The sequence below is a fragment of the Mytilus californianus genome, unplaced genomic scaffold (genome assembly GCF_021869535.1).
Source record: "Mytilus californianus isolate M0D057914Y unplaced genomic scaffold, xbMytCali1.0.p SCAF_2, whole genome shotgun sequence".
In the NCBI taxonomy this organism is placed as follows: Eukaryota; Metazoa; Mollusca; class Bivalvia; order Mytilida; family Mytilidae; genus Mytilus; species Mytilus californianus.
Genome location: NW_026262668.1, coordinates 140,343,870 through 140,370,648, shown reverse-complemented (window position 1 = coordinate 140,370,648; position 26,779 = coordinate 140,343,870). Strand labels below are relative to the sequence as shown.

General features: G+C 33.3%; 1 protein-coding gene across 6 annotated transcripts in view; it reads right to left on the bottom strand.

Annotated features, from left to right (window-relative positions):
* LOC127731259 (integrin alpha-4-like) overlaps positions 1–26,779 on the bottom strand; it is a 138,667-nt gene that overhangs the window by 50,710 nt on the left and 61,178 nt on the right. For all 6 annotated transcript variants that reach the window (XM_052240287.1, XM_052240288.1, XM_052240289.1 and 3 more), the window contains 2 exons: positions 23,963–24,069; positions 17,154–17,228 (listed from right to left, as the gene is read on the bottom strand). In XM_052240287.1, coding sequence (XP_052096247.1) covers positions 17,154–17,228; positions 23,963–24,069 — 182 coding nt within the window. The remainder of the gene's footprint in view (positions 1–17,153; positions 17,229–23,962; positions 24,070–26,779) is intronic.

Here is a 26,779-nt window from a genome sequence, read left to right as displayed (position 1 = left end):
ACCTCTCACTTGTATGACAGTCATATAGAATTCCATTACATGTTGACAACAATGTGTGAGCAGAACAAACAGACATAATAGATAAAAATGTCAAAAATTGGGGTACAGCAGTCAACATTGTGTTATAATCTTAATCACTTTATAAAAAACAAATAACTACTTAAACAAAGAAAAACAAAATGGCAAATAGACACTCTAAAGACAAAATACATGAGCAAAAATAAAATATGTATAGGATGATAATGTAATTACCAAGATTTTGTCAAAGAGTTTTCAAGTTATTGCACAGACAACGCTCTAAGTATCACTTTTCGTTACTTAAAGGTCTACAACCACTTCAAACCAATAAAAGTCTGAAATGGCCTATATCTGTACTCGACTGTACTGATTTTTACTCGACCAGTCTGAATTGGACTGAAATTCACTCGATATTACTCGATCCCAATCTTAACCATACTCGACTATACTGATTTGTTCTTGACCCTTATCTATGCCATTAAATAAAGTCTGAACTATTACTTGACCAGTCTTAACCTATTCTCGACCTGTACTCGACCAATCCGCGACCAGCTCTCGATCTATTTTTTTCAGTCTGAATCCATATATAAAAATAAAAATAAAATTATAATTTGATGTGACGGCATGGTAATTACATTATCATCCTTTACGACGGACAAAACATAGCAAATCTGAAAGATATACCACCCTACTTGCCATATAGCATGTTCTGTGTTACAGACCTAGATAAAACCGGAACGGCATTACTTGACTAACGAAAGCTATATTTTCATACAGCGTAGTTGGTCGAATGGTCTAGGGCGCTGAACACAGTGCAGGCGGAGATGTCACAGAAGCAAGGGTTCAAATCCCGCTGAGGGAAGAACAAAAATCTGCGAACGCAAATTTACAGATCTAACCTTGTTGGGCTAAATTTGAGACAAATAATATATATATATATTATGGTGTTTGCCCTGTATAACTACGGGTTATCCGATGGACAATGTCTTTCTAAAGTCATCAAATGTTTAGACGTATATATATATATATATACATACAGGTCTAAATTGAAAACAACGTTCAAACCTATGATTGCGTTGGATAAAAACCGCAATTTTTATACGTGTGCATGCAAAACAAAGTTCTTGGTAGAGGGGTCTAAATACAGCACAAACAACATTTTTCAAAAGACCAAAAGTGAAAAAGTATGTTTTAACAAAACGCATTTGACTAGCAGGTCGAACAACGGATGTTCTTAAACCCTGCTGACTGTCATGGCGATTGCCAAATAAACGGATCACAGATGTAACAAAATGGATCTTAATTATCAATTTACTACCAAACAGAAAACAATATATATTGCCTAACAATGTAATTTTAACACACTATTTAGTATGTAAATATAAGAATGTTTAAAATATTTACAAAATGATGAAAATAAACGCAATATTTCGCTAGACTAACTAGCTTTATCAAGCGTGCATCTATCCAGGTGAAATCGGATGTAGATGATAAGAAACTTTTGCAGCTCAAGGTATATGTTGCACTTGAATTTAGCTGCCTTGAAAATAAGACATAATTTGGATGAAGTTCAAGATTTTTACAAAATTGGTAGTTGAAGTTAGCAACGTCCATTGGCCAATATTACGAGATAAAAAGGACGATGCTGTGTACTAAATTATTCTTTATCTTTCCTGTATCTTTTCTCATCTTTTTCGTTAAGACCATCAGGTTCTAAAGTGTGGAGTTGGTGGATCCAAAAATTTTCTCTTCTCCTTCTCGCCGTGGTGTCCCACTCGGTGTTGACTTCTATGATTTGGAAAGTAACATTATCAAAAGAATGTTTCGTTGAACGAAGATGTCTTGTGAGAGGACAGTTTTTGTTGGTTTTGTACCATGAACGATGGTTATTGAGCCGAATATTAAATTTGTCAATTGTTTCTCCCACATACTGAATGCCACAAGTGTCACATGTTAATATATAAATTGAGTTCTCCGTTTTACAGTTGGAATTTGAGTAGATGGTATAATTTTGTTTAGTAACGGAGCTGATGAAAGAACTGTTTGTATTGGAAGCTTTACAACACAAGCAGTTCCTTCGACCACATTGTTTGTAGCAACCGGGTGATGGAGTAGGCTGCTTTGCTAATACAGATGTCACTAATTTGTCACGGATGTTTTTAGGTCTTCTGAAGGCCATGACTGGTGGTGAGGAAAATACTTTTTTAAGATTAGAATCATTTTCTATAATTTTCCAATGCTTCTGAACAATGGAAGACACATTTTTAAAATCAGGATGGTAAGTGAGTACAAGGGGTGTTCTGTTAGCTGCTTTATTCTTATCTTTGTACTCTAGAAGTTCTTGACGACTAGTTTTGTTTGCTCTTTCGAAAGCGCTATCAATGATGTTGTTATTGTATCCTCGAACAACTAGATGTTTACGCAGTTGTCCAAGTCTAGCATTTTGCGTATTTTCAGTAGAGCATATTCTCTTGATTCGCAATGCCTGGCTGAATGGGATGCCACGGGAGCAGTGTTTAGGATGGCAACTTTTAGGAGAAAGGAATTGATGTTTGTCCGTTTGTTTGGTATGAAGGTCCGTTATAATGGTTCCGTTCTTGATGAAACTCGTAGTGTCGAGGAAGTTTATTTTCTCCATAGATGATTCATATGTAAATATATATAATATATATAATGTCTTAAAATAGCAACAATCAACATCCATTCTATTTAGGCGTGGATCAGTTTGTGAAAATAAACTGATACAGTTACTGAATTAAAATTATATAAATGTCTAAGAATATAACTTAAGGGGTAAATTCAGTAAATAAATATACGTCATCAGGGACCGCCCATTTGGGGGAGAGCTTTCTGTACAAAACTGAAGTCCTGTGCTCTTCTGATTTGTAGATAATGTTTGTAAGAAATATTTTTTGATAGATGGATCAAAACTAGAGTTAAAAAAAATCAAAAAATGAATGCTGAATATACTAAAATTTTTTACTACAGGGTTGAAAAGTAATGGGGGTCAGTAAAGGAATTAAGTGCGAATCTACAGTGTTTGTAAACAAGGCCATGTGAATGCCCAAAAATGCCGCATGACCCTATGTTTTTATTGTTGCAAAAGATAGGGCTACATTTGTACTTTCATGAATGATATATGAAAGCTTCCAATTTCGAAAGGTAAATCAGGTATAAATTTAATTCAAGACATAGATTAGCATTAAAGGTGAAATCGGATGCATCCTTGAGAGATGCACACGCCTTCTGAAGCTAGTTTATCTAGCGAAATATTGCGTATTTCTATTTAAAATCTAATAGAACTTTTTAACGTATCAATTAGCGTGTTTAAGTTTTATTCTTAGACATTTATATAATATACGCAATCATAGGTTTGAACGTTGTTTTCAATTTAGACTTGTTTATATTTATTCGTTTGGGCTTGTATTATATTTGCCTTTGGGTTTATATGATCCGTTCATCCTATTTTGACTCTTTCAAAATTCAAGAGTCTATCCTAAATTGAGGTAAATTATATGGCCTTCCAAATACCGTTTCGATTCCTAACATCACTGAAGAGACATTAATTGTCGAAATCCGGATATGGTGTACAAATTGTTGCACCTCATGTTTGCGGTATACCATCTTTTCCGCAAGTTTATTGTTTTCTGTTTGATAATAATTTAATAATAAGATCTATTTTATTACATCTTGTGATCCGTTTATTTGGCAATCGCCAATGGCAGTCAGCAGGGTTTAAGAACATCAGTTGTTCGACCTGCTAGTCAAATGCGTTTTGTTAAAATATACTTTTTCACTCATTTTGGTCTTTTGGAAAATGTTGTTTGTGCTGTATTTAGACCCCTCTACCAAGAAATTTGTTTTGCATGCACACGTATAAAAATTGCGGTTTTTATCCAACGCAATCATAGGTTTGAACGTTGTTTTCAATTTAGACTTGTTTATATTTTTTCGTTTGGGCTTGTATTATATTTGCCTTTGGGTTTATATGATCCGTTCATCCTATTTTGACTCTTTCAAAATTCAAGAGTCTATCCTAAATTGAGGTAAATTATATGGCCTTCCAAATACCGTTTCGATTCCTAACATCACTGAAGAGACATTAATTGTCGAAATCCGGATATGGTGTACAAATTTTTGCACCTCATGTTTGCGGTATACCATCTTTTCCGCAAGTTAATTTTTTTCTGTTTGATAATAATTTAATAATAAGATCTATTTTATTACATCTTGTGATCCGTTTATTTGGCAATCGCCAATGGCAGTCAGCAGGGTTTAAGAACATCAGTTGTTCGACCTGCTAGTCAAATGCGTTTTGTTAAAATATTCTTTTTCACTCATTTTGGTCTTTTGGAAAATGTTGTTTGTGCTGTATTTAGACCCCTCTACCAAGAAATTTGTTTTGCATGCACACGTATAAAAATTGCGGTTTTTATCCAACGCAATCATAGGTTTGAACGTTGTTTTCAATTTAGACTTGTTTATATTTTTTCGTTTGGGCTTGTATTATATTTGCCTTTGGGTTTATATGATCCATTCATCCTATTTTGACTCTTTCAAAATTCAAGAGTCTATCCTAAATTGAGGTAAATTATATGGCCTTCCAAATACCGTTTCGATTCCTAACATCACTGAAGAGACATTAATTGTCGAAATCCGGATATGGTGTACAAATTTTTGCACCTCATGTTTGCGGTATACCATCTTTTCCGCAAGTTAATTTTTTTCTGTTTGATAATAATTTAATAATAAGATCTATTTTATTAAATCTTGTGATCCGTTTATTTGGCAATCGCCAATGGCAGTCAGCAGGGTTTAAGAACATCAGTTGTTCGACCTGCTAGTCAAATGCGTTTTGTTAAAATATTCTTTTTCACTCATTTTGGTCTTTTGGAAAATGTTGTTTGTGCTGTATTTAGACCCCTCTACCAAGAAATTTGTTTTGCATGCACACGTATAAAAATTGCGGTTTTTATCCAACGCAATCATAGGTTTGAACGTTGTTTTCAATTTAGACTTGTTTATATTTTTTCGTTTGGGCTTGTATTATATTTGCCTTTGGGTTTATATGATCCGTTCATCCTATTTTGACTCTTTCAAAATTCAAGAGTCTATCCTAAATTGAGGTAAATTATATGGCCTTCCAAATACCGTTTCGATTCCTAACATCACTGAAGAGACATTAATTGTCGAAATCCGGATATGGTGTACAAATTTTTGCACCTCATGTTTGCGGTATACCATCTTTTCCGCAAGTTTATTTGTTTGATAATAATTTAATAATAAGATCTATTTTATTACATCTTGTGATCCGTTTATTTGGCAATCGCCAATGGCAGTCAGCAGGGTTTAAGAACATCAGTTGTTCGACCTGCTAGTCAAATGCGTTTTGTTAAAATATACTTTTTCACTCATTTTGGTCTTTTGGAAAATGTTGTTTGTGCTGTATTTAGACCCCTCTACCAAGAAATTTGTTTTGCATGCACACGTATAAAAATTGCGGTTTTTATCCAACGCAATCATAGGTTTGAACGTTGTTTTCAATTTAGACTTGTTTATATTTTTTCGTTTGGGCTTGTATTATATTTGCCTTTGGGTTTATATGATCCGTTCATCCTATTTTGACTCTTTCAAAATTCAAGAGTCTATCCTAAATTGAGGTAAATTATATGGCCTTCCAAATACCGTTTCGATTCCTAACATCACTGAAGAGACATTAATTGTCGAAATCCGGATATGGTGTACAAATTTTTGCACCTCATGTTTGCGGTATACCATCTTTTCCGCAAGTTTATTGTTTTCTGTTTGATAATAATTTAATAATAAGATCTATTTTATTACATCTTGTGATCCGTTTATTTGGCAATCGCCAATGGCAGTCAGCAGGGTTTAAGAACATCAGTTGTTCGACCTGCAAGTCAAATGCGTTTTGTTAAAATATACTTTTTCACTCATTTTGGTCTTTTGGAAAATGTTGTTTGTGCTGTATTTAGACCCCTCTACCAAGAAATTTGTTTTGCATGCACACGTATAAAAATTGCGGTTTTTATCCAACGCAATCATAGGTTTGAACGTTGTTTTCAATTTAGACTTGTTTATATTTTTTCGTTTGGGCTTGTATTATATTTGCCTTTGGGTTTATATGATCCGTTCATCCTATTTTGACTCTTTCAAAATTCAAGAGTCTATCCTAAATTGAGGTAAATTATATGGCCTTCCAAATACCGTTTCGATTCCTAACATCACTGAAGAGACATTAATTGTCGAAATCCGGATATGGTGTACAAATTTTTGCACCTCATGTTTGCGGTATACCATCTTTTCCGCAAGTTTATTGTTTTTCTGTTTGATAATAATTTAATAATAAGATCTATTTTATTACATCTTGTGATCCGTTTATTTGGCAATCGCCAATGGCAGTCAGCAGGGTTTAAGAACATCAGTTGTTCGACCTGCTAGTCAAATGCGTTTTGTTAAAATATACTTTTTCACTCATTTTGGTCTTTTGGAAAATGTTGTGTGTGCTGTATTTAGACCCCTCTACCAAGAAATTTGTTTTGCATGCACACGTATAAAAATTGCGGTTTTTATCCAACGCAATCATAGGTTTGAACGTTGTTTTCAATTTAGACTTGTTTATATTTTTTCGTTTGGGCTTGTATTATATTTGCCTTTGGGTTTATATGATCCGTTCATCCTATTTTGACTCTTTCAAAATTCAAGAGTCTATCCTAAATTGAGGTAAATTATATGGCCTTCCAAATACCGTTTCGATTCCTAACATCACTGAAGAGACATTAATTGTCGAAATCCGGATATGGTGTACAAATTTTTGCACCTCATGTTTGCGGTATACCATCTTTTCCGCAAGTTTATTGTTTTTCTGTTTGATAATAATTTAATAATAAGATCTATTTTATTACATCTTGTGATCCGTTTATTTGGCAATCGCCAATGGCAGTCAGCAGGGTTTAAGAACATCAGTTGTTCGACCTGCTAGTCAAATGCGTTTTGTTAAAATATACTTTTTCACTCATTTTGGTCTTTTGGAAAATGTTGTGTGTGCTGTATTTAGACCCCTCTACCAAGAAATTTGTTTTGCATGCACACGTATAAAAATTGCGGTTTTTATCCAACGCAATCATAGGTTTGAACGTTGTTTTCAATTTAGACTTGTTTATATTTTTCGTTTGGGGTTGTATTATATTTGCCTTTGGGTTTATATGATCCGTTCATCCTATTTTGACTCTTTCAAAATTCAAGAGTCTATCCTAAATTGAGGTAAATTATATGGCCTTCCAAATACCGTTTCGATTCCTAACATCACTGTAGAGACATTAATTGTCGAAATCCGGATATGGTGTACAAATTTTTGCACCTCATGTTTGCGGTATACCATCTTTTCCGCAAGTTTATTGTTTTTCTGTTTGATAATAATTTAATAATAAGATCTATTTTATTACATCTTGTGATCCGTTTATTTGGCAATCGCCAATGGCAGTCAGCAGGGTTTAAGAACATCAGTTGTTCGACCTGCTAGTCAAATGCGTTTTGTTAAAATATACTTTTTCACTCATTTTGGTCTTTTGGAAAATGTTGTGTGTGCTGTATTTAGACCCCTCTACCAAGAAATTTGTTTTGCATGTACACGTATAAAAATTGCGGTTTTTATCCAACGCAATCATAGGTTTGAACGTTGTTTTCAATTTAGACTTGTTTATATTTTTCGTTTGGGCTTGTATTATATTTGCCTTTGGGTTTATATGATCCGTTCATCCTATTTTGACTCTTTCAAAATTCAAGAGTCTATCCTAAATTGAGGTAAATTATATGGCCTTCCAAATACCGTTTCGATTCCTAACATCACTGAAGAGACATTAATTGTCGAAATCCGGATATGGTGTACAAATTTTTGCACCTCATGTTTGCGGTATACCATCTTTTCCGCAAGTTTATTGTTTTCTGTTTGATAATAATTTAATAATAAGATCTATTTTATTACATCTTGTGATCCGTTTATTTGGCAATCGCCAATGGCAGTCAGCAGGGTTTAAGAACATCAGTTGTTCGACCTGCTAGTCAAATGCGTTTTGTTAAAATATACTTTTTCACTCATTTTGGTCTTTTGGAAAATGTTGTTTGTGCTGTATTTAGACCCCTCTACCAAGAAATTTGTTTTGCATGCACACGTATAAAAATTGCGGTTTTTATCCAACGCAATCATAGGTTTGAACGTTGTTTTCAATTTAGACTTGTTTATATTTTTTCGTTTGGGCTTGTATTATATTTGCCTTTGGGTTTATATGATCCGTTCATCCTATTTTGACTCTTTCAAAATTCAAGAGTCTATCCTAAATTGAGGTAAATTATATGGCCTTCCAAATACCGTTTCGATTCCTAACATCACTGAAGAGACATTAATTGTCGAAATCCGGATATGGTGTACAAATTTTTGCACCTCATGTTTGCGGTATACCATCTTTTCCGCAAGTTTATTGTTTTCTGTTTGATAATAATTTAATAATAAGATCTATTTTATTACATCTTGTGATCCGTTTATTTGGCAATCGCCAATGGCAGTCAGCAGGGTTTAAGAACATCAGTTGTTCGACCTGCTAGTCAAATGCGTTTTGTTAAAATATACTTTTTCACTCATTTTGGTCTTTTGGAAAATGTTGTTTGTGCTGTATTTAGACCCCTCTACCAAGAAATTTGTTTTGCATGCACACGTATAAAAATTGCGGTTTTTATCCAACGCAATCATAGGTTTGAACGTTGTTTTCAATTTAGACTTGTTTATATTTTTTCGTTTGGGCTTGTATTATATTTGCCTTTGGGTTTATATGATCCGTTCATCCTATTTTGACTCTTTCAAAATTCAAGAGTCTATCCTAAATTGAGGTAAATTATATGGCCTTCCAAATACCGTTTCGATTCCTAACATCACTGTAGAGACATTAATTGTCGAAATCCGGATATGGTGTACAAATTTTTGCACCTCATGTTTGCGGTATACCATCTTTTCCGCAAGTTTATTGTTTTCTGTTTGATAATAATTTAATAATAAGATCTATTTTATTACATCTTGTGATCCGTTTATTTGGCAATCGCCAATGGCAGTCAGCAGGGTTTAAGAACATCAGTTGTTCGACCTGCTAGTCAAATGCGTTTTGTTAAAATATACTTTTTCACTCATTTTGGTCTTTTGGAAAATGTTGTGTGTGCTGTATTTAGACCCCTCTACCAAGAAATTTGTTTTGCATGCACACGTATAAAAATTGCGGTTTTTATCCAACGCAATCATAGGTTTGAACGTTGTTTTCAATTTAGACTTGTTTATATTTTTCGTTTGGGCTTGTATTATATTTGCCTTTGGGTTTATATGATCCGTTCATCCTATTTTGACTCTTTCAAAATTCAAGAGTCTATCCTAAATTGAGGTAAATTATATGGCCTTCCAAATACCGTTTCGATTCCTAACATCACTGAAGAGACATTAATTGTCGAAATCCGGATATGGTGTACAAATTTTTGCACCTCATGTTTGCGGTATACCATCTTTTCCGCAAGTTTATTGTTTTCTGTTTGATAATAATTTAATAATAAGATCTATTTTATTACATCTTGTGATCCGTTTATTTGGCAATCGCCAATGGCAGTCAGCAGGGTTTAAGAACATCAGTTGTTCGACCTGCTAGTCAAATGCGTTTTGTTAAAATATACTTTTTCACTCATTTTGGTCTTTTGGAAAATGTTGTTTGTGCTGTATTTAGACCCCTCTACCAAGAAATTTGTTTTGCATGCACACGTATAAAAATTGCGGTTTTTATCCAACGCAATCATAGGTTTGAACGTTGTTTTCAATTTAGACTTGTTTATATTTTTTCGTTTGGGCTTGTATTATATTTGCCTTTGGGTTTATATGATCCGTTCATCCTATTTTGACTCTTTCAAAATTCAAGAGTCTATCCTAAATTGAGGTAAATTATATGGCCTTCCAAATACCGTTTCGATTCCTAACATCACTGAAGAGACATTAATTGTCGAAATCCGGATATGGTGTACAAATTTTTGCACCTCATGTTTGCGGTATACCATCTTTTCCGCAAGTTTATTGTTTTCTGTTTGATAATAATTTAATAATAAGATCTATTTTATTACATCTTGTGATCCGTTTATTTGGCAATCGCCAATGGCAGTCAGCAGGGTTTAAGAACATCAGTTGTTCGACCTGCTAGTCAAATGCGTTTTGTTAAAATATACTTTTTCACTCATTTTGGTCTTTTGGAAAATGTTGTTTGTGCTGTATTTAGACCCCTCTACCAAGAAATTTGTTTTGCATGCACACGTATAAAAATTGCGGTTTTTATCCAACGCAATCATAGGTTTGAACGTTGTTTTCAATTTAGACTTGTTTATATTTTTTCGTTTGGGCTTGTATTATATTTGCCTTTGGGTTTATATGATCCGTTCATCCTATTTTGACTCTTTCAAAATTCAAGAGTCTATCCTAAATTGAGGTAAATTATATGGCCTTCCAAATACCGTTTCGATTCCTAACATCACTGAAGAGACATTAATTGTCGAAATCCGGATATGGTGTACAAATTGTTGCACCTCATGTTTGCGGTATACCATCTTTTCCGCAAGTTTATTGTTTTCTGTTTGATAATAATTTAATAATAAGATCTATTTTATTACATCTTGTGATCCGTTTATTTGGCAATCGCCAATGGCAGTCAGCAGGGTTTAAGAACATCAGTTGTTCGACCTGCTAGTCAAATGCGTTTTGTTAAAATATACTTTTTCACTCATTTTGGTCTTTTGGAAAATGTTGTTTGTGCTGTATTTAGACCCCTCTACCAAGAAATTTGTTTTGCATGCACACGTATAAAAATTGCGGTTTTTATCCAACGCAATCATAGGTTTGAACGTTGTTTTCAATTTAGACTTGTTTATATATATATATATATATATATATATATATATATATATATATATATAAAAGGGATAAAAAATTAAAGAAATGATTAGAATTGTTCTTCTGATAGGGGCACACTCGTTAAATAGAGCACACCTGGTAAGAGGTTACAAAATTTTAAAGAACATCCTTTGAAAATTAAACATTATCCTGTAAAACTTAAATCACAAGGCCTTTGGAATTCACTAGAAAAATAATACACGAGTTAAAAGAAAAATATGATTTTCTTTTTACCTGTAAAACACACCTGTATTGAGGTAATCAACCTTATTAAGGTGCTTCATGTATGCCATGACTTTAATTTTGACAAAACCTAATTAATCAACCTAAATTTTTACTGCAACTTTGGAAAACAATTCCTTTTTTTTAAGGTTATCAAGGATTGCTATGGAAGTTCTATATTATTAAATTCTTGGTTTTACAAAACAAAGGTATCATTTTTTAAATTTATCAAGTTGTTTATATACAATACAAAAATATCTGTTCATTACGTTATTAATTAAACTTGACTGACACCATAAATTTATACCAGGATTAAGTTGGTATTGAAATTTTTCCAGTAACCATAGAATATATCTGAAACATTTAAAATATTTTGAATACCATTTAAGATATTTTGATAATGGTCGAAAGTTCTAGTATTTTTGATGTACATAATGCAATGTGGGAACATGATCATGTATATAAAAATTCATTAAACCAAAAACTTAATTTATTATATGATGTTGTTTTGATCCGACTAGAAATCACTTCCTTTGATCATCTTGGTTTTTTTGTTTTTTTTTAGATGTGATATACATTATATATATATATATAAGTGTTGATGATTCTGGTGTTGGTTATATTATGTTTATTATGAAAGTTTGGTTTCAGTGCTATTTTAAACACATTAACTGCTGTTAAAAAAAAGCTGAATTGATGAAATACAATAGATAGATACAGAAATATGTCTACGTTGGTTAAGACTTGGTCGAGTTTGGTTCAATCTAGGTTGAGTATGGTTCAGACTAGGTCGCGTATGGTTCAGACTTGGTCAAAAACGGTTACGACTTGGTCGCGTATGGTTCAGACACGTATAAAATGGTTAAGTACTGGTCGAGTAAAGGTCGAGTGCAAGTTCAGACTGTTAAGTATGGTTTAGACAACAGTCGTGTAACATCAGTTAAATTTCAGACCAATTCAGACTGGTCGAGTAAAATTAGTACAGTCGAGTACAGATATAGACCATTTCAGACTTTTACTGGTTTGTAGTGAACTCAACAACGATAAATGCTAAAATCGTTAAAATCGAAAATGACCTTCATTTAATCACAGGAAACAACATTTCTAAATTTGCCCGCCGTAGATCAATAAATTAATAACCGATATTTTCCTTAGAAAATCCTGTTAAAAATCATGCACGATGTGAAATTTATTTTTGGAACATTTTTGTATGTAGCTTTACTTGTTACAGAGTAAAAACGGAAGTACTAAAACCTAAAATATTAACTTGAGTAAAATAAGACTAGGTGGATGGTAATTTTTTTTTTAATTTTCCTTAATTTCTAGGTAATCAAATGATACAAACATTATTGGAATGGGGACTTGTCTATTAATTTCTAATAGTGAATGTGTTATTCATAATATTATTTAGGGTCTGGGTGATCGAGTAGTCTAAGTAGTTCAACAACTGTTCCACTAGACTGTCAACCCCGTATTTGGCAGGTGCGTTCGACTCGAATCTTGATTGACTAGGATTATCAGTTTTCCTACTGAAGGTCGGCGGTTCTCTCCGGGCACTCAGGCTTCTTTCACCAATAAAACCTGACCGCTGCGCAATTGCCTATAGAGGTTAAACACCAATCAATCAATCAATCATAATATGTAAATTTAGAAAATTATCTAAAAGTAACATATTGAAAACATGACATAATAACAATTATCAATTTTAATTTTTTGATTTATCCTAAATTGAACTATATACATGTATATGATTTGTACACCTAAGATACGAACACACTTTTTCAAAAGTGTCTTTAATAAAAAAAACAAAATACATGTGAATGTACAAAGGAACTTGATCCAATCTCATTGTCATCTACTTTACCATTTTTAGAAGGAAAATTCAAACATAAAAAAGATAACATTATTTGAAACAGATGACTTATATCACTAAGAGTAGTCAGTATTAGCTTAAAGACCCGGTATTAGTCAAAACCATTGTATTTAAGGGGCTCTTCCAAATATTTCCAGACAGCCATAATTCGAATTCAGAATATCAATGAATCAGATAGGACTTTCTGGAGTATTGCAGGACCTCCATAATTCAATATATCCTGAAATATTTCAAGACCTCCATAACTCGACTTCAGTATGTCCAGAAATATTACAAGACCTCAATAAATAATTGTTTAAAATTGCTTTATTTTGGGAGGTCCTTGAATATTTCAGGATATCCTGAATTTTTATGGAGCTCCATGATTATATATTTTAGGATCACATTTCATTTTCATGATATCCTAAAATATTTATAGATTTCCCTATTTTTTCAAGACTTCCACAATTCGATATAAGGATGTCGTTAAATCAAATTATGAGGTCCTGATATATTTCAGTGGTTCCTCAATCATTCATGAATATCCTGTATTCAAATTAAAGAGGTCCTTAAATGTTCAGGAGCTCCAACAATACAATAATTTGGACTAAATCCTCACCTCATAACTATCATACGAGTAAACCGTTTCATATATCTTTACATTTCTGTCTAAAAACCGTTTCATATAAGCTTGTTGTCTATGATCTGTTTGCTATTACAGTTAATACAAGATGGTCTTGAGTTATAGATTCTAGGTGCTGAGGTTTTGAATTTTTTTATATACTTTACAGTTTTCCCTTTAGTTGTCTCCGTGGTATATGTTCTTTTGGTCGTATGACTTTTGACGTGACTCGGTATTTATGCATCCCCGTATTAGGTTTTTGACTTTGGGCGTTCCTAGTGCAGGTGGGTCATGAGGTGTTATTCGGACATAAGAGGATCTACAGTGTTGTTTCCATTTTGTTTACCCTTGTATTCATACTTTACTTAATTTATACTCTATCGAGAAAGTGTATACTATATACGGTATGTATGAACAATCAGCTACAAAACGTTTTTATCGGCGTCTTTATCAATTTACTATCAACTACAATAATCTTTTTGTTGGTGTCTTTGTTAGATTTGTTAGATGTGTTTGTATGTTTGTTTGTTTTTTTTATCTTTTAAGTCAGTTGTGTTGTATGCCTGAGATGTATTTGTACACAGTTATGGCTGCTGGGTCCGAATTATTTTCACATTAACCTTGTATGTTTGTTTTGGTTGCTCACCAAATTGTGTCAATATAACGGAAGTATAAATAACTGTCATACAACTGGGATGTTAAGCTAGCTATGGAACCAGGTTTAACCTATCACTTTCCTTGGAAAATGCCTGAACCAAGTCAGGAATATGCACTTGTTTTTCACTCGTTCCGTTAGTTGATAACGCTTGATTTTGTCAGCTTTTATGGACTTCCCCTATTTGGAATTTACCTTGGAGTTTGGTATATTTCTTAAACATTTTTCATATTACCTGTTTGTCTATGGTATGTTTCTTACTACTATTTCATATTACATGTTTTGTCTATGGTATGTTTATCATAACTGTTTCATATAACCCATTTGTCGATGATCTGTTTCTCATTACTGTTTAATATAACACGTGTGTCTATGATATGTTTCTAATTACTGTTTCATCTTACCTGTTTGTCTATGGTCTGTTTCTTATTACTGTTTCATATTACATGTTTTGTCTATGGTATGTTTATCATTACTGTTTCATATAACCCATTTGTCGATGATCTGTTTCTCATTACTGTTTAATATAACACGTGTGTCTATGATATGTTTCTAATTACTGTTTCATCTTACCTGTTTGTCTATGGTCTGTTTCTTATTACTGTTTCAAATTACCTGTTTGTCTATGGTCTGTTTCGTTTCTTATTACTGTTTTATATTACCTGTTTGTCTATGGTCTGTTTCTTATTACTGTTTCATATTACCTGTTTGTCAATGGTCTTTTTCCTATCACTGTTTCATATTAACTGTTTGTCTATGGTATGTTTCTTATAACTGTTTCATCTTACCTGTTTGTCTATGGTCTGTTTCTTATTACTGTTTCATATTATCTGTTTCTCTATGGTAGGTTTCTTATTACTGTTAAATATTACCTGTTTATCTGGTTTGTTTCTAATTACTGTTTCGTATTACCTGTTTGTCAATGATATGTTTCTTATGACTGTTTCATATAACTGTTTGCTATCGTCTTTTTCTTATTACCGTTTAAAATTACCTGTTTGTCTATGGTCTGTTTCGTTTCTTATTACTGTTTTATATTACCTGTTTGTTTGTGGTATATTTCTTATTACTGTTTCATATTACATGTTTGTTGATGGTCTATTCCTTATTACCATTTCATATTACCTGTTGGTCTATGGTTTGTTTCTCACAATTGTTTTTAATGTTTTGTTTGTTGGTGATCTGTTTCTCATTACTGTTTCATATTACACGTGTATCTATGATATGTTTCTCATAACTGTTTCATATTACCTGTTATTCTATGATCTGCTTCTTATTACAGTTTCATATTGTTTCTTTTTCTATGGTATGTTTCTAATTACTGTTTCATATTACCTGTTTCTGTATGTTATGTTTCGTATTACTTTTTTATATTACCTGTTGGTTTTTTTGTCTATGGTTTGTTTCGTATATCTGGTCTTTTTTTATAACTATTTCATATAAACTGTTTGTTTATGAACTGTTTTGTATTACTGTTTCATATTACCTGTTTCTGTGTGGTATGTTTCGAATTACTGTTTCATATTACCTGTCTGTTTGTCTATAATATGTTTCGTATTACTTTTTTGTCTGGTCTTTTTCTTATTACTGATTCATATTACTTGTTTGTCTATATTCTGTTTCTAATAACCATTTTATACTACGTCTTTCTTATTACTGTTTCATATTACCTGTTTGTTTGTGACCTGTTTTGTATTACTGTTTAATATTACTTGTTTGTCTGTTTGTTTTCTTATTACTGTTTCATATTACCTGTTTGTGTATGAACTGTTTTGAATTAATGTTTCATATTACCTGTTTCTGTATGGTATGTTTCGTATTACTGTTTCATATTACCTGTTTGTTTGTCTATAATAAGTTTCGTATTAATGTTTAATATTAAAATTGAGAATGGAAATGGGGAATATGTCAAAGATACAACAACCCGACCAAAGAGCAAACAACAGCCGAGGGCCACCAATGGGTCTTCAATGCAGCGAGAAAATCCCGCACCCGGAGGTGGTCCTCAGCTGGCCCCTAACTAAAATTATGTAATAGTTCAGTGAAAAAGGACGTCACACTAAACTCCAAAACATATAAATGAATTAAAATTAAAAAACATACTAGACTAACCAAGGCAAGAGGCTCCTAACTTGGGACAGGCGCAAAAATGCAGCGGGGTTAAACATGTTTTGTGAGATCTCAACCCTCCCCTTGTACCTCTAGCCAATGTAGAATAAAGAAATGCATAACAATACGCACAGTAAAACTCAGTTTAAAAGAAGTCCGAGTCCGATGTCAGAATAGGTAACAAAAGAAACTAAGCAAAATGACAATGATACATAAATGAACAAAGGACTATACTAGCAGTTACTGACATGCCAGCTCCAGACCTCAATTAAACTGATTGAAAGATTATGTCTTCATCATATGAAAATCAAGTACAATCCCTCCCGGTAGGGGTTTAGTATCATACCATCATAAAATATATGAGAAGAACATAACCCGTATCATGCCAACAACTGGTTTTAGAATAAATTAATATTACTTGTTTGTCTATAGTCTGTTTCTTATAACCGTTTCATATTACCTCTTTCTTACTACTGTTTCATATTACTTGTTTGTCTATGGTCTTTTTTTTATTACTGTTTCATATTACCTCTTTCTTATTACTGTTAAATATTACTTGTTTGTCTATAGTCTGTTTCTTATAACCGTTTCATACTACCTCTTTCTTATTACTGTTACATATTACCTGTTTGTCTAGAGTCTGTTTCTTATAACCGTTTCATACTACCTGTTTCTTATTAATGTTACATATTACCTGTTTGCCACTAAACTGTTTCTTGACATATAATCTTTTCCCCGTCATCCTTATTTCTGCGCATACTACTAGAACCTAACAATAAAGAGAATATTTCAAATCATTACAGTATCATACAGAATAACATTTTCATTAGGAAATACAAGCTCTATTTGCATAAATATATGATATTGATAATATAAACCTGCCCCACTATACACCCTCATTGTGTTGTCCGGCTTAACACAGCTAATTTTGTGATGTTGATAATCATCACAGACATCTGATGGATAAAATCTGTCGTTGTCACTGGTTCAGACGTACTTATAATATAATTATTTCTGTGATTGCATCCTACATTAATTTGTAAGATCCTCTACGATAGATTATTCAGCTGATCTGTAATATTCCATCTTCATGCCTTATATATCATGTACTGTGTTACGACGCTAGATAAAAACTGACGAGGAAAGGTAACACCCGGCCACCGAAAGCTTGATTTTAGTCGAGCCTAGGTGGTCGAGTGGTCTAGCGCGTCGGGCATAGTGCAAGGCGATTTGGTGCCACGATATCTCAGTAGCATGAGTTCGAATCCCGATCAGGGAAGAACAAAAATTTGCTTACGCAAATTTACAGATCTAACATTGTTGGGCTGTTGTTTAGACGAATTATATATACAAAATGTGTTTTCAGCCTTATATCACCATCACTGGAGATCCGATGGATAAAATCTGTCGTAGAGTTGTCACTGGTTCAGACGTACTTATAATATATTTATTTCTGTGACTGCATCTTACATTATTTGTAAGATCCTCTACGATAGATTATTCAGCTGATCTGTAATATTCCATCTTCATGCCTTATATATCATGTACTGTGTTACGACGCTAGATAAAAACTGACGAGGAAAGGTAACACCCGGCCACCGAAAGCTTGATTTTAGTCTAGCCTAGGTGGTCGAGTGGTCTAGTGCGTCGGGCATAGTGCAAGGCGATTTGGTGCCACGATATCTCAGTAGCATGAGTTCGAATCCCGGCCAGGGAAGAACAAAACATTTGCTTGCGCAAATTTACAGATCTAACATTGTTGGGCTGTTGTTTAGACGAATTATATATACAGAATGTATTTTCAGCCTTGTATCACCATCACTGCTGGTGATCCGATGGATAAAATCTGTTGTAGAGTCGTCACTGGTTCAGACGTACATATACATATATACTCAGAATCAAGGAATATTTTTCTAAGGACACCACAAAAAGTACCACTGATAGTGACACAAGTGATCTCGACTCAGATGACGACAAAGAAGATGTCGATATTCCCAGATTCAGGAAAAAAAGTTCATGGATTCCTAAACCCAGTAAATGTGCTACTTTAGAACATATTATTGACAAAATTAAATCCGACGTAACACATCTGTCTACTGCCACTTCCCAAACATTCAACAATTTATCGTTTGAAGAAAATGAAGCTGTGTGGTTACTTAAAAACAGAGACGACATTATAATAAAACCAGCCGATAAAGGTAGCGCTGTTGTCGTCATGGACAAATGTGACTACATTCAAGAGGCACAACGTCAACTCTCTGATGAGAGATTTTATAAGAAATTAGACTCTGACCCCACCCCTCAATTCAACAAAGAGATCACCACAAACCTGAAAAACATGTGTGAACAGGGACATATTGATGAAAACACATTTAAATATCTAAAACCTGAAAAATCAAAGCCGGGGCGTTTCTATCTTCTGCCCAAAATACATAAAGTCAATAATCCAGGTAGACCAATTGTTTCCGCCAATGACCACCCTACAGAGAAAATTTCAGAATTTATTGACTTTCATCTGAGACCACATGTGGAAAATTTACCATCCTATATACAAGACACAACACATTATCTTAAGAAAATGGAATCTTTGAACCCTCTCCCACCTGAAACGATTCTTGTCTCGCTTGATGTTACCTCCCTCTATACTAACATCCCCCATGACGATAGTATTGAAGCCTGTAGGGAAGTCTGGAACTCTCGATACAGCTTACATCCACCGACTGAATGTCTCATCCAGCTTCTAACTTTGGTATTACAATGCAATAACTTCACATTCCATGGTGAACACTTTCTCCAAGTTAATGGAACAGCAATGGGAACAAAGATGGCCCCGTCTTATGCCAATATTTTTATGGGGAAATTAGAACAGAGAATTCTCAATTCTTCTCTTTATCAACCCCTCTCTTGGTTCCGATTTATCGATGATATTGACATGAAGTGGGATAATACTGCACAAGAACTAAATTTGTTCATTCAACATGCCAACGATGCCCATCCCTCAATAAAATTCACATATGAAATCTCTGACTCTAAGATCACATTTCTTGACACTACAACACAAGTGAGGGATGGAAACATATTTACAGATCTGTATTGCAAGCCCACAGACAAACATCAATATCTATCTCCTTTGAGTTGTCACCCTAAACATTGCACCAAGAGCATTCCCTACAGCCAGGCCATACGAATAAAAAGGATTTGCTCCACCAACGATATTGCAAAAAAACGACTACAAGAACTTCGCGGTCACCTAAAACATCGGGGCTACAAAAGAAAAGACATTGATAAAGGTTTTTCTCGTGCTAACAACATCAGCCGAGATGAACTTTTACAATATAAAGTCAAAAAGGTCAACAGGAGGGTGCCTTTTGTGTCGACTTACCATCCAAAATTTGACAACTTATCTCACCTAATCCGCGAAAATTGGAAAGAAATCGAAAAACATCCTAAACTATCCAAGATCTTTCCCGAGCCACCTGTACTGGCTTTCCGTAGGCCCAAAAGCCTTAAAGACTTGCTGGTGAGAGCTGATTTATCCTCTCAAGCAGGCTCTTCGTCTGTGGGCTCTTGCAAGGGTTGCGGAAACAAACGATGTCTGACTTGCAAACAAATACTGGTTACCCAGACTTTTAACAGTCACTCCACTGGTACAGAATACACCATATTTTGCAATGTTAATTGCAAGACTACAAATGTTGTGTATCTCCTACAGTGTAAATGTGGTAATTAGTATGTTGGCGAGTCAGAACAGCCGTTTCACAAACGAATGAACGGTCATCGTAGCGACTACCAATGCAAACCAGACCTCCCTCTAAGTCGACATTTGAGATCCCCTGGCCACACTAAGGCAGATCTCAATCGACTGACCATTACAATCATTGACCACAACTCTGCTTGGTCTAGGCAGAATAGACTCACTCGGGAAAGATTTTGGATAAGAAAATTAACAACTTTGGCACCAAATGGGATAAATGAAAAGATGTAGTTCGACTCCATGCAGTGCTTCACAATTGGGTTATATTACTTATTATTACAGTCTCTGTTTCTATTTCTTTACCTTACTCATCTCTAAAATAAATCTGTTGAGTATACCAATTTAAATTGTTTAATTTTTTAAGGGATGTAAAAGTACCAAGCCACGTTCAACTAGTTAACCTTAGTCAAAATGTATTATTATATTTTAACGGCCGTTTGTTTGCGATGTTTAAATACGCAGACTCTGTTGTAACTACTCTACCGTTGTCAAATTTGAAATATTCACAAATTTAGATCGTTCAGTGCTGTTTATTTGGAATTCTTATTGACGCAATCGTTCTTGTAACATCATAACTGTCGTCACCGTTAAAGCTTAGAATTGTGCTAGTTCATATCGCACATTATTATTTTTATTTAAAGCATATATTTGAACTCTCTGTTGTAACTAGTCATATAACCTATGTCGTGTTTAACACATATTTAGAATTGTGCAAGCGTCTTACCTGATGTTCGGTTGGACTTTTTTATTGTATAAATTTCAAGATTGTTATAGTTTAATCTAAGTAGACTGATATATGATTCATTCAACATCACAATCATATTTACTGATGAAGGATATCTGTTATCCGAAATATTTATAAATAATTACATTTATAGTTCCTTTTTTTGTTATTGGTGTTGTTGTGTACACTTTTTAGGCGTTTATATATATATATACATATATATATATATATACAACTCGTCTTAACATCAGCCCAACGATGTTAGATCTATAAATTTGCTTTCGCAAATTTTTGTTCTTCCCTCACCGGGATTCGAACTCATGCTACTGAGATATCGTGACACCAAATCGCCTGCACTGTATCCGACGCGCTAGACCACACGACCACCTAGGCTTCACAATATAAAGCTTTCGGTGGCCGGGTGTTACCTTTCCTCGTCAGTTTTAATCTAGCGTCGTAATACAGTACATGATATTCAAGGCATGAAGATGGAATTGTTACAGATCAGCTGAAATATCTATTGTAAAGGATCCTACAAATTAATGCAAGATACAGTCACAGAAATAATTATATTAATAAGTACGTCTGAACCAGTGACAACTCTACAACAGATTTATCCATCGGATCACCAGCAGTGATGGTGATACATGACTCTGTACATTCTGTATATACAACTCGTCTAAACATCAGCCCAACAATGTTAGATCTGTAAATTTGCTTTCGCAAATTTTTGTTCTTCCCTCACCGGGATTCGAACTCATATATATATATATATATGCGTTTTGTTAAAATATACTTTTTTACTTTTTTGGTCTTTTGGAAAATGTTGTTTGTGCTGTATTTAGACCCCTCTACCAAGAAATTTGTTTTGCATGCACACGTATACCAATTGCGGTTTTTACCCAACGCAATCATAGGTTTGAACGTTGTTTTCAATTTAGACTTGCATAATAGATTAATATTGTTTACTTAAAGTCAAGTGGCAACTATTTCATGCATATTCAGGACAAGAACAATGCATCTAATGTTTAGGCTCTACAAAAATGGTCAACCGTGGTGAATGGCGTGACTTTTAAACAGCTACTGGAAAATACAAATGTGTTGGATAGATGACACATACAAACCCTTCGAAATAGTTTTGCTAAGGGTCAAAAACGTGACGATAATATTTTACTTTCATCGCGTTGATGTGTGTATTTATTATCTTGTACTGTGCCTTGCATTGCATATTCACGGTTTACAATGAATAGTAAATGGACATGTTTGCTGATAATGAGTCAGATGTGTAATACATTGTGAAAAAAAGGAAAGAGCTATCATGAATCATATATCTTACTTGATCACGATGGATTGCAATTCTTAAGCTATAATAAGATTGATCACGACAATTTACAATTTATATATAATATACTTGAGCACGATCGTTTATTATTCATATATAATATACTAGTACTTGAGCACGATGGTTTATAATTATTAATATATGTTCCGGACCATATGAGTATTTGGACCATACGCGTATGGCCATGACCATCTGTGTATATACTCATATGGTCCGACCATACGCTTATGGTCCGGGTAATTAACATGATGAACGTTGAAAAGGTGTCACATAAATTAAGACATTCTAAAATGAAATTTTGACTTATTCAATCAATTTAATAAAGAAAATATTACTTACAAGTGAGAATTATGGTGAAATAACTTTTACATGGTCATTATCGATTTGTTCTAACGAAACGCAATATGTCGACTTTGGATAATTAATTCAAGAAATATCTAAATGAAATGAAATAGGTCAATTGCTTAACTCACAGGAACTTTGATCATTGAACCCTATTTCTTTTTTAAAAATTTATTTTGATGTTTAAATTTGATTGTATTTAATTAAATATTTCTTATTGTTTTTCGTTCCTATTCATGCGATCTAACAATGCCATTTAGATCATATCAATAAGAGCAAGAACACATCAATTAAATGAAAAATAAACAGAAATATGAAGAAATTTTGTGACAAAAAAAAAATATTTAGAAAAGATAAAAAAGGTCCATGCCCCCAAACGCATGTGGTTTCAATTACGGACGAATATCGACAACATGAAGACGATTTAAATTGACTCTAACGAATGTAAGATAACAGATACACCAAGATTCATACAACGTGTAAAATATAAAGGACTTCAGATAATAACTTGTGCCGTATTTGGTCTATATAGAGAATGAGCTGTGTGTTCCTGCAAAAGAAGTAAGAATTATTCGAAAAATACCTACACGATCTAAATACTCATATGGTCCGGCCCGTTAATAACGACGCGTATAATACTCATATGGTCCGACCATACGCATATGGAACGATACTGATATACGAGGGTAATATACGAAGAGGATGGTATATAAGGGGACGACCATTTGATATTCTGGGGGGGGGGGGGGGGGGGGGGGGGGGCAGGAGGATTTGTTTTGGATCGGTTATTTATTTTTGTAAACTAAGAGGACAGATTATCTATTTTCTGCACTATTGAAGCAAGATTTTTCATTTTCATTAAAGCAAGGGACTGATTATTTATTTTCAAACTACCACAGAACAAACCATTTATTTTTGTGATTATCAAGGCTGAGTTATTTATTTTCAAAATCCTCCTGCCCCCCCCCCCCCCCCCCCCCCCCCCCCCCCCCCCCCCCACAGAATATCAAATGGTCGTCCCCTAATCGTGTTGACAAATATTTCGACTGCACAAATACCCTTCGTCGGTATACACTCGATCACTTCTACGTCATTGGTCTCTAGTGGAGAGTGTCTCATTGGCTATATTACCACATCTTCCTTATATCGATCACGATGGTTAATAATTATTCAGCTATCACGAATCACTAATACTTGAACACAATGGTTTATAATAATCCAATGTAACAAAATATTTTCTTTATTGTATTTAATTTGCATACTATACCAATTGAACTAATCGCTCCAACAATTCCATCTTTTGAACTTAAATGGTGTGCCTAGTACAATAATCGAACTTACCGCTCCAACAATTCCATCTTTTGAACTGAAATGTGGTGTGCCTAGTACAATAACACTTGGACAATCTATATCAGAATCTGACAGTTTCCCTGAGGTGATGGAATAACCTGATTATAACAAATAGTAATGCTGTTATCATAATGCATAATAATCGTCATTTTTTTCATATAAAGTCTTGATTGTTGATGTCTTGTAATGACATAGCATTTTATAACGGCTGGTGCTTTGTTTTGTCGGCATAGCAGATCTGATTATTTGTATTTTGTTATGGAGTTGCCATATGAGTTCTTTATAAATGATTTTTTTGTTATGGTGGCGCCATATTAGTTCCTTATAAATGATGTTTTGTTATTTTGCCGCCATATTAGTTCTTTCTAAATGATGTTATGTTATAGGACGCCATATTAGTTCTTTATAAGTGATGTTTTTTTATGGTGCCACCATATTAGTTCTTCATAAATGATGTTTGTAAAGGTGCCACCATATTAGTTCTTTATAAATGATGATTTGTTTTGTTGGTTACAGATAAAGCCCTTATAGAAGCTGTATCTGTCATTTTAATTCATTAAATATCTAAGCAGATTCAGTGCAATAAATTATTATTTAAGTTTTTCTTTTAAAAAAGGCTTCAAATTTCTTATTTTGTTCATTATTTCCGTTTCAAGTGTTTACATCTTTCATTTTTAGGTTTTGTAGTATTGTTGTCATAGCAATTCTTTATATTTCAGGTTTTGTTGTATTGTTGTCATATCTAGTCTTTATATTTCAGGTTTTGTTGTATTGTTGTCATATCTAGTCTTTATATTTCAGGTCTTGTTGGTCGTTACTTGATCAAGTCTTTACTTTTCAGGTTTTGCTGTATTTCTGTCATATTTAGTCTTTACATTTCATGTTTTATTGTGTTGTTACCTTATAAAGGATTTACATTTCAGGTTTTGTTGATATGTTGTGACATATAAAGTCTTTACATTTCAGGTTTTGTTGATATGTTGTGACATAAAAAGTCTTTACACTTCAGGTTTTGTTGATATGTTGTGACATATAAAGTCTTCACATTTCAGGTTGTTGATATGTTGTGACATATAAAGTCTTCACATTTCAGGTTTTGTTGATATGTTGTGACTTATAAAGTCTTTACATTTCAGGTTGTTGACATGTTGTGACATATAAAGTCTTCACATTTCAGGTTTTGTTGATATGTTGTGACATATAAATTTTCGATGATATGTTGTGACATATAAAGTCTTTACATTTCAAATTTTGTTGATATGTTATGACATATGACATCTTTACATTTCAGGTTTTGTTGATACGTTGTGACATATAAAGTCTTTACATTTCAGCTTTTGTTAATATGTTGTGACATGTAAAGTCTTTACATTTCAGGTTTTGATATGTTGTGACATATAAAGTCTTTACATTTCAGCTTTTGTTGATATGTTGTGACATATATGAAGTCTTTACATTTCAGGTTTTGTTGATATGTTGTGACATGTAAAGTATTTACATTTCAAATTTTGTTGATATGTTGTGACATATGAAATCTTTACATTTCAGGTTTTGTTGATATGTTGTGACATGTAAAGTCTTTACATTTCAAATTTTGTTGATATGTTGTGACATATATGAAGTCTTTACATTTCAGGTTTTGTTGATATGTTGTGACATATAAAGTCTTTACATTTCAAATTTTGTTAATATGTTGTGACATATGAAATCTTTACATTTCAGGTTTTGTTGATATATTGTGACACATAAAGTCTTTACATTTCAGCTTTTGTTGATATGTTGTGACATATATAAAGTCTTTACATTTCAGGTTTTGTTGATATGTTGTGACATATATGAAGTCTTAACATTTCAGGTTTTGTTGATATGTTGTGACATGTAAAGTCTTTACATTTCAGGTTTTGTTGATATGTTGTGACATATAAAGTCTTTACATTTCAGGTTTTGTTGATATGTTGTGACATATATGAAGTCTTTACATTTCAGGTTTTGTTGATATGTTGTGACATGTAAAGTCTTTACATTTCAGGTTTTGTTGATATGTTGTGACATATAAAGTCTTTACATTTCAGGTATTGTTGATATGTTGTGACATATATAAAGTCTTTACATTTCAGGTTTTGTTGATATATTGTGACATATAAGATCTTTACATTTCAGGTTTTGTTGATATGTTGTGACATATATAATCTTAACATTTCAGGTTTTGTTGATATGTTGTGATGTAATACAAAACAAAATACTCTTTTCAATAAATCAAAATGTCTAAGGACTGAAGTTAAAAATGTTATGTTATATATCAAGGTAACAGGTACGTAAATGAAACTTTTATACTTACTGAGATATTGCAAAAAGTAGTACAAATGAATAGAAAACACATCAGTATAAAAGAAAAAAAAATAGTTTCGAAATCGTGTCATAATTATTTTTAAAAAAAATGATATGTTATTGCTACTGAAATATCCGTTTTATTGATACAAAGTTATACAATTTTATATGTCACAACATATCATCAAAACCGGAAATGTAAGACTTTATATGTCACAACATATCAACAAAACCTGAAATGAAAAGATTTTATATGTCACTGTCACGAAATAGAAGTTCCTTCATAATATAAGTTCCAAGTGGTAAAAATATTCTGTAATATTATTTCCACTAGAATAAATATATCAGTATTTGTTCCTTACGGAATAAAGGTTATGGAATCTTTGTTCCAACAGGAACAGATACTATGTCATATGTGTCCAGTGGAACTTCTGTTAGGCGGAACAAATATACGTTGACACCACAAGACAAAGACATAGG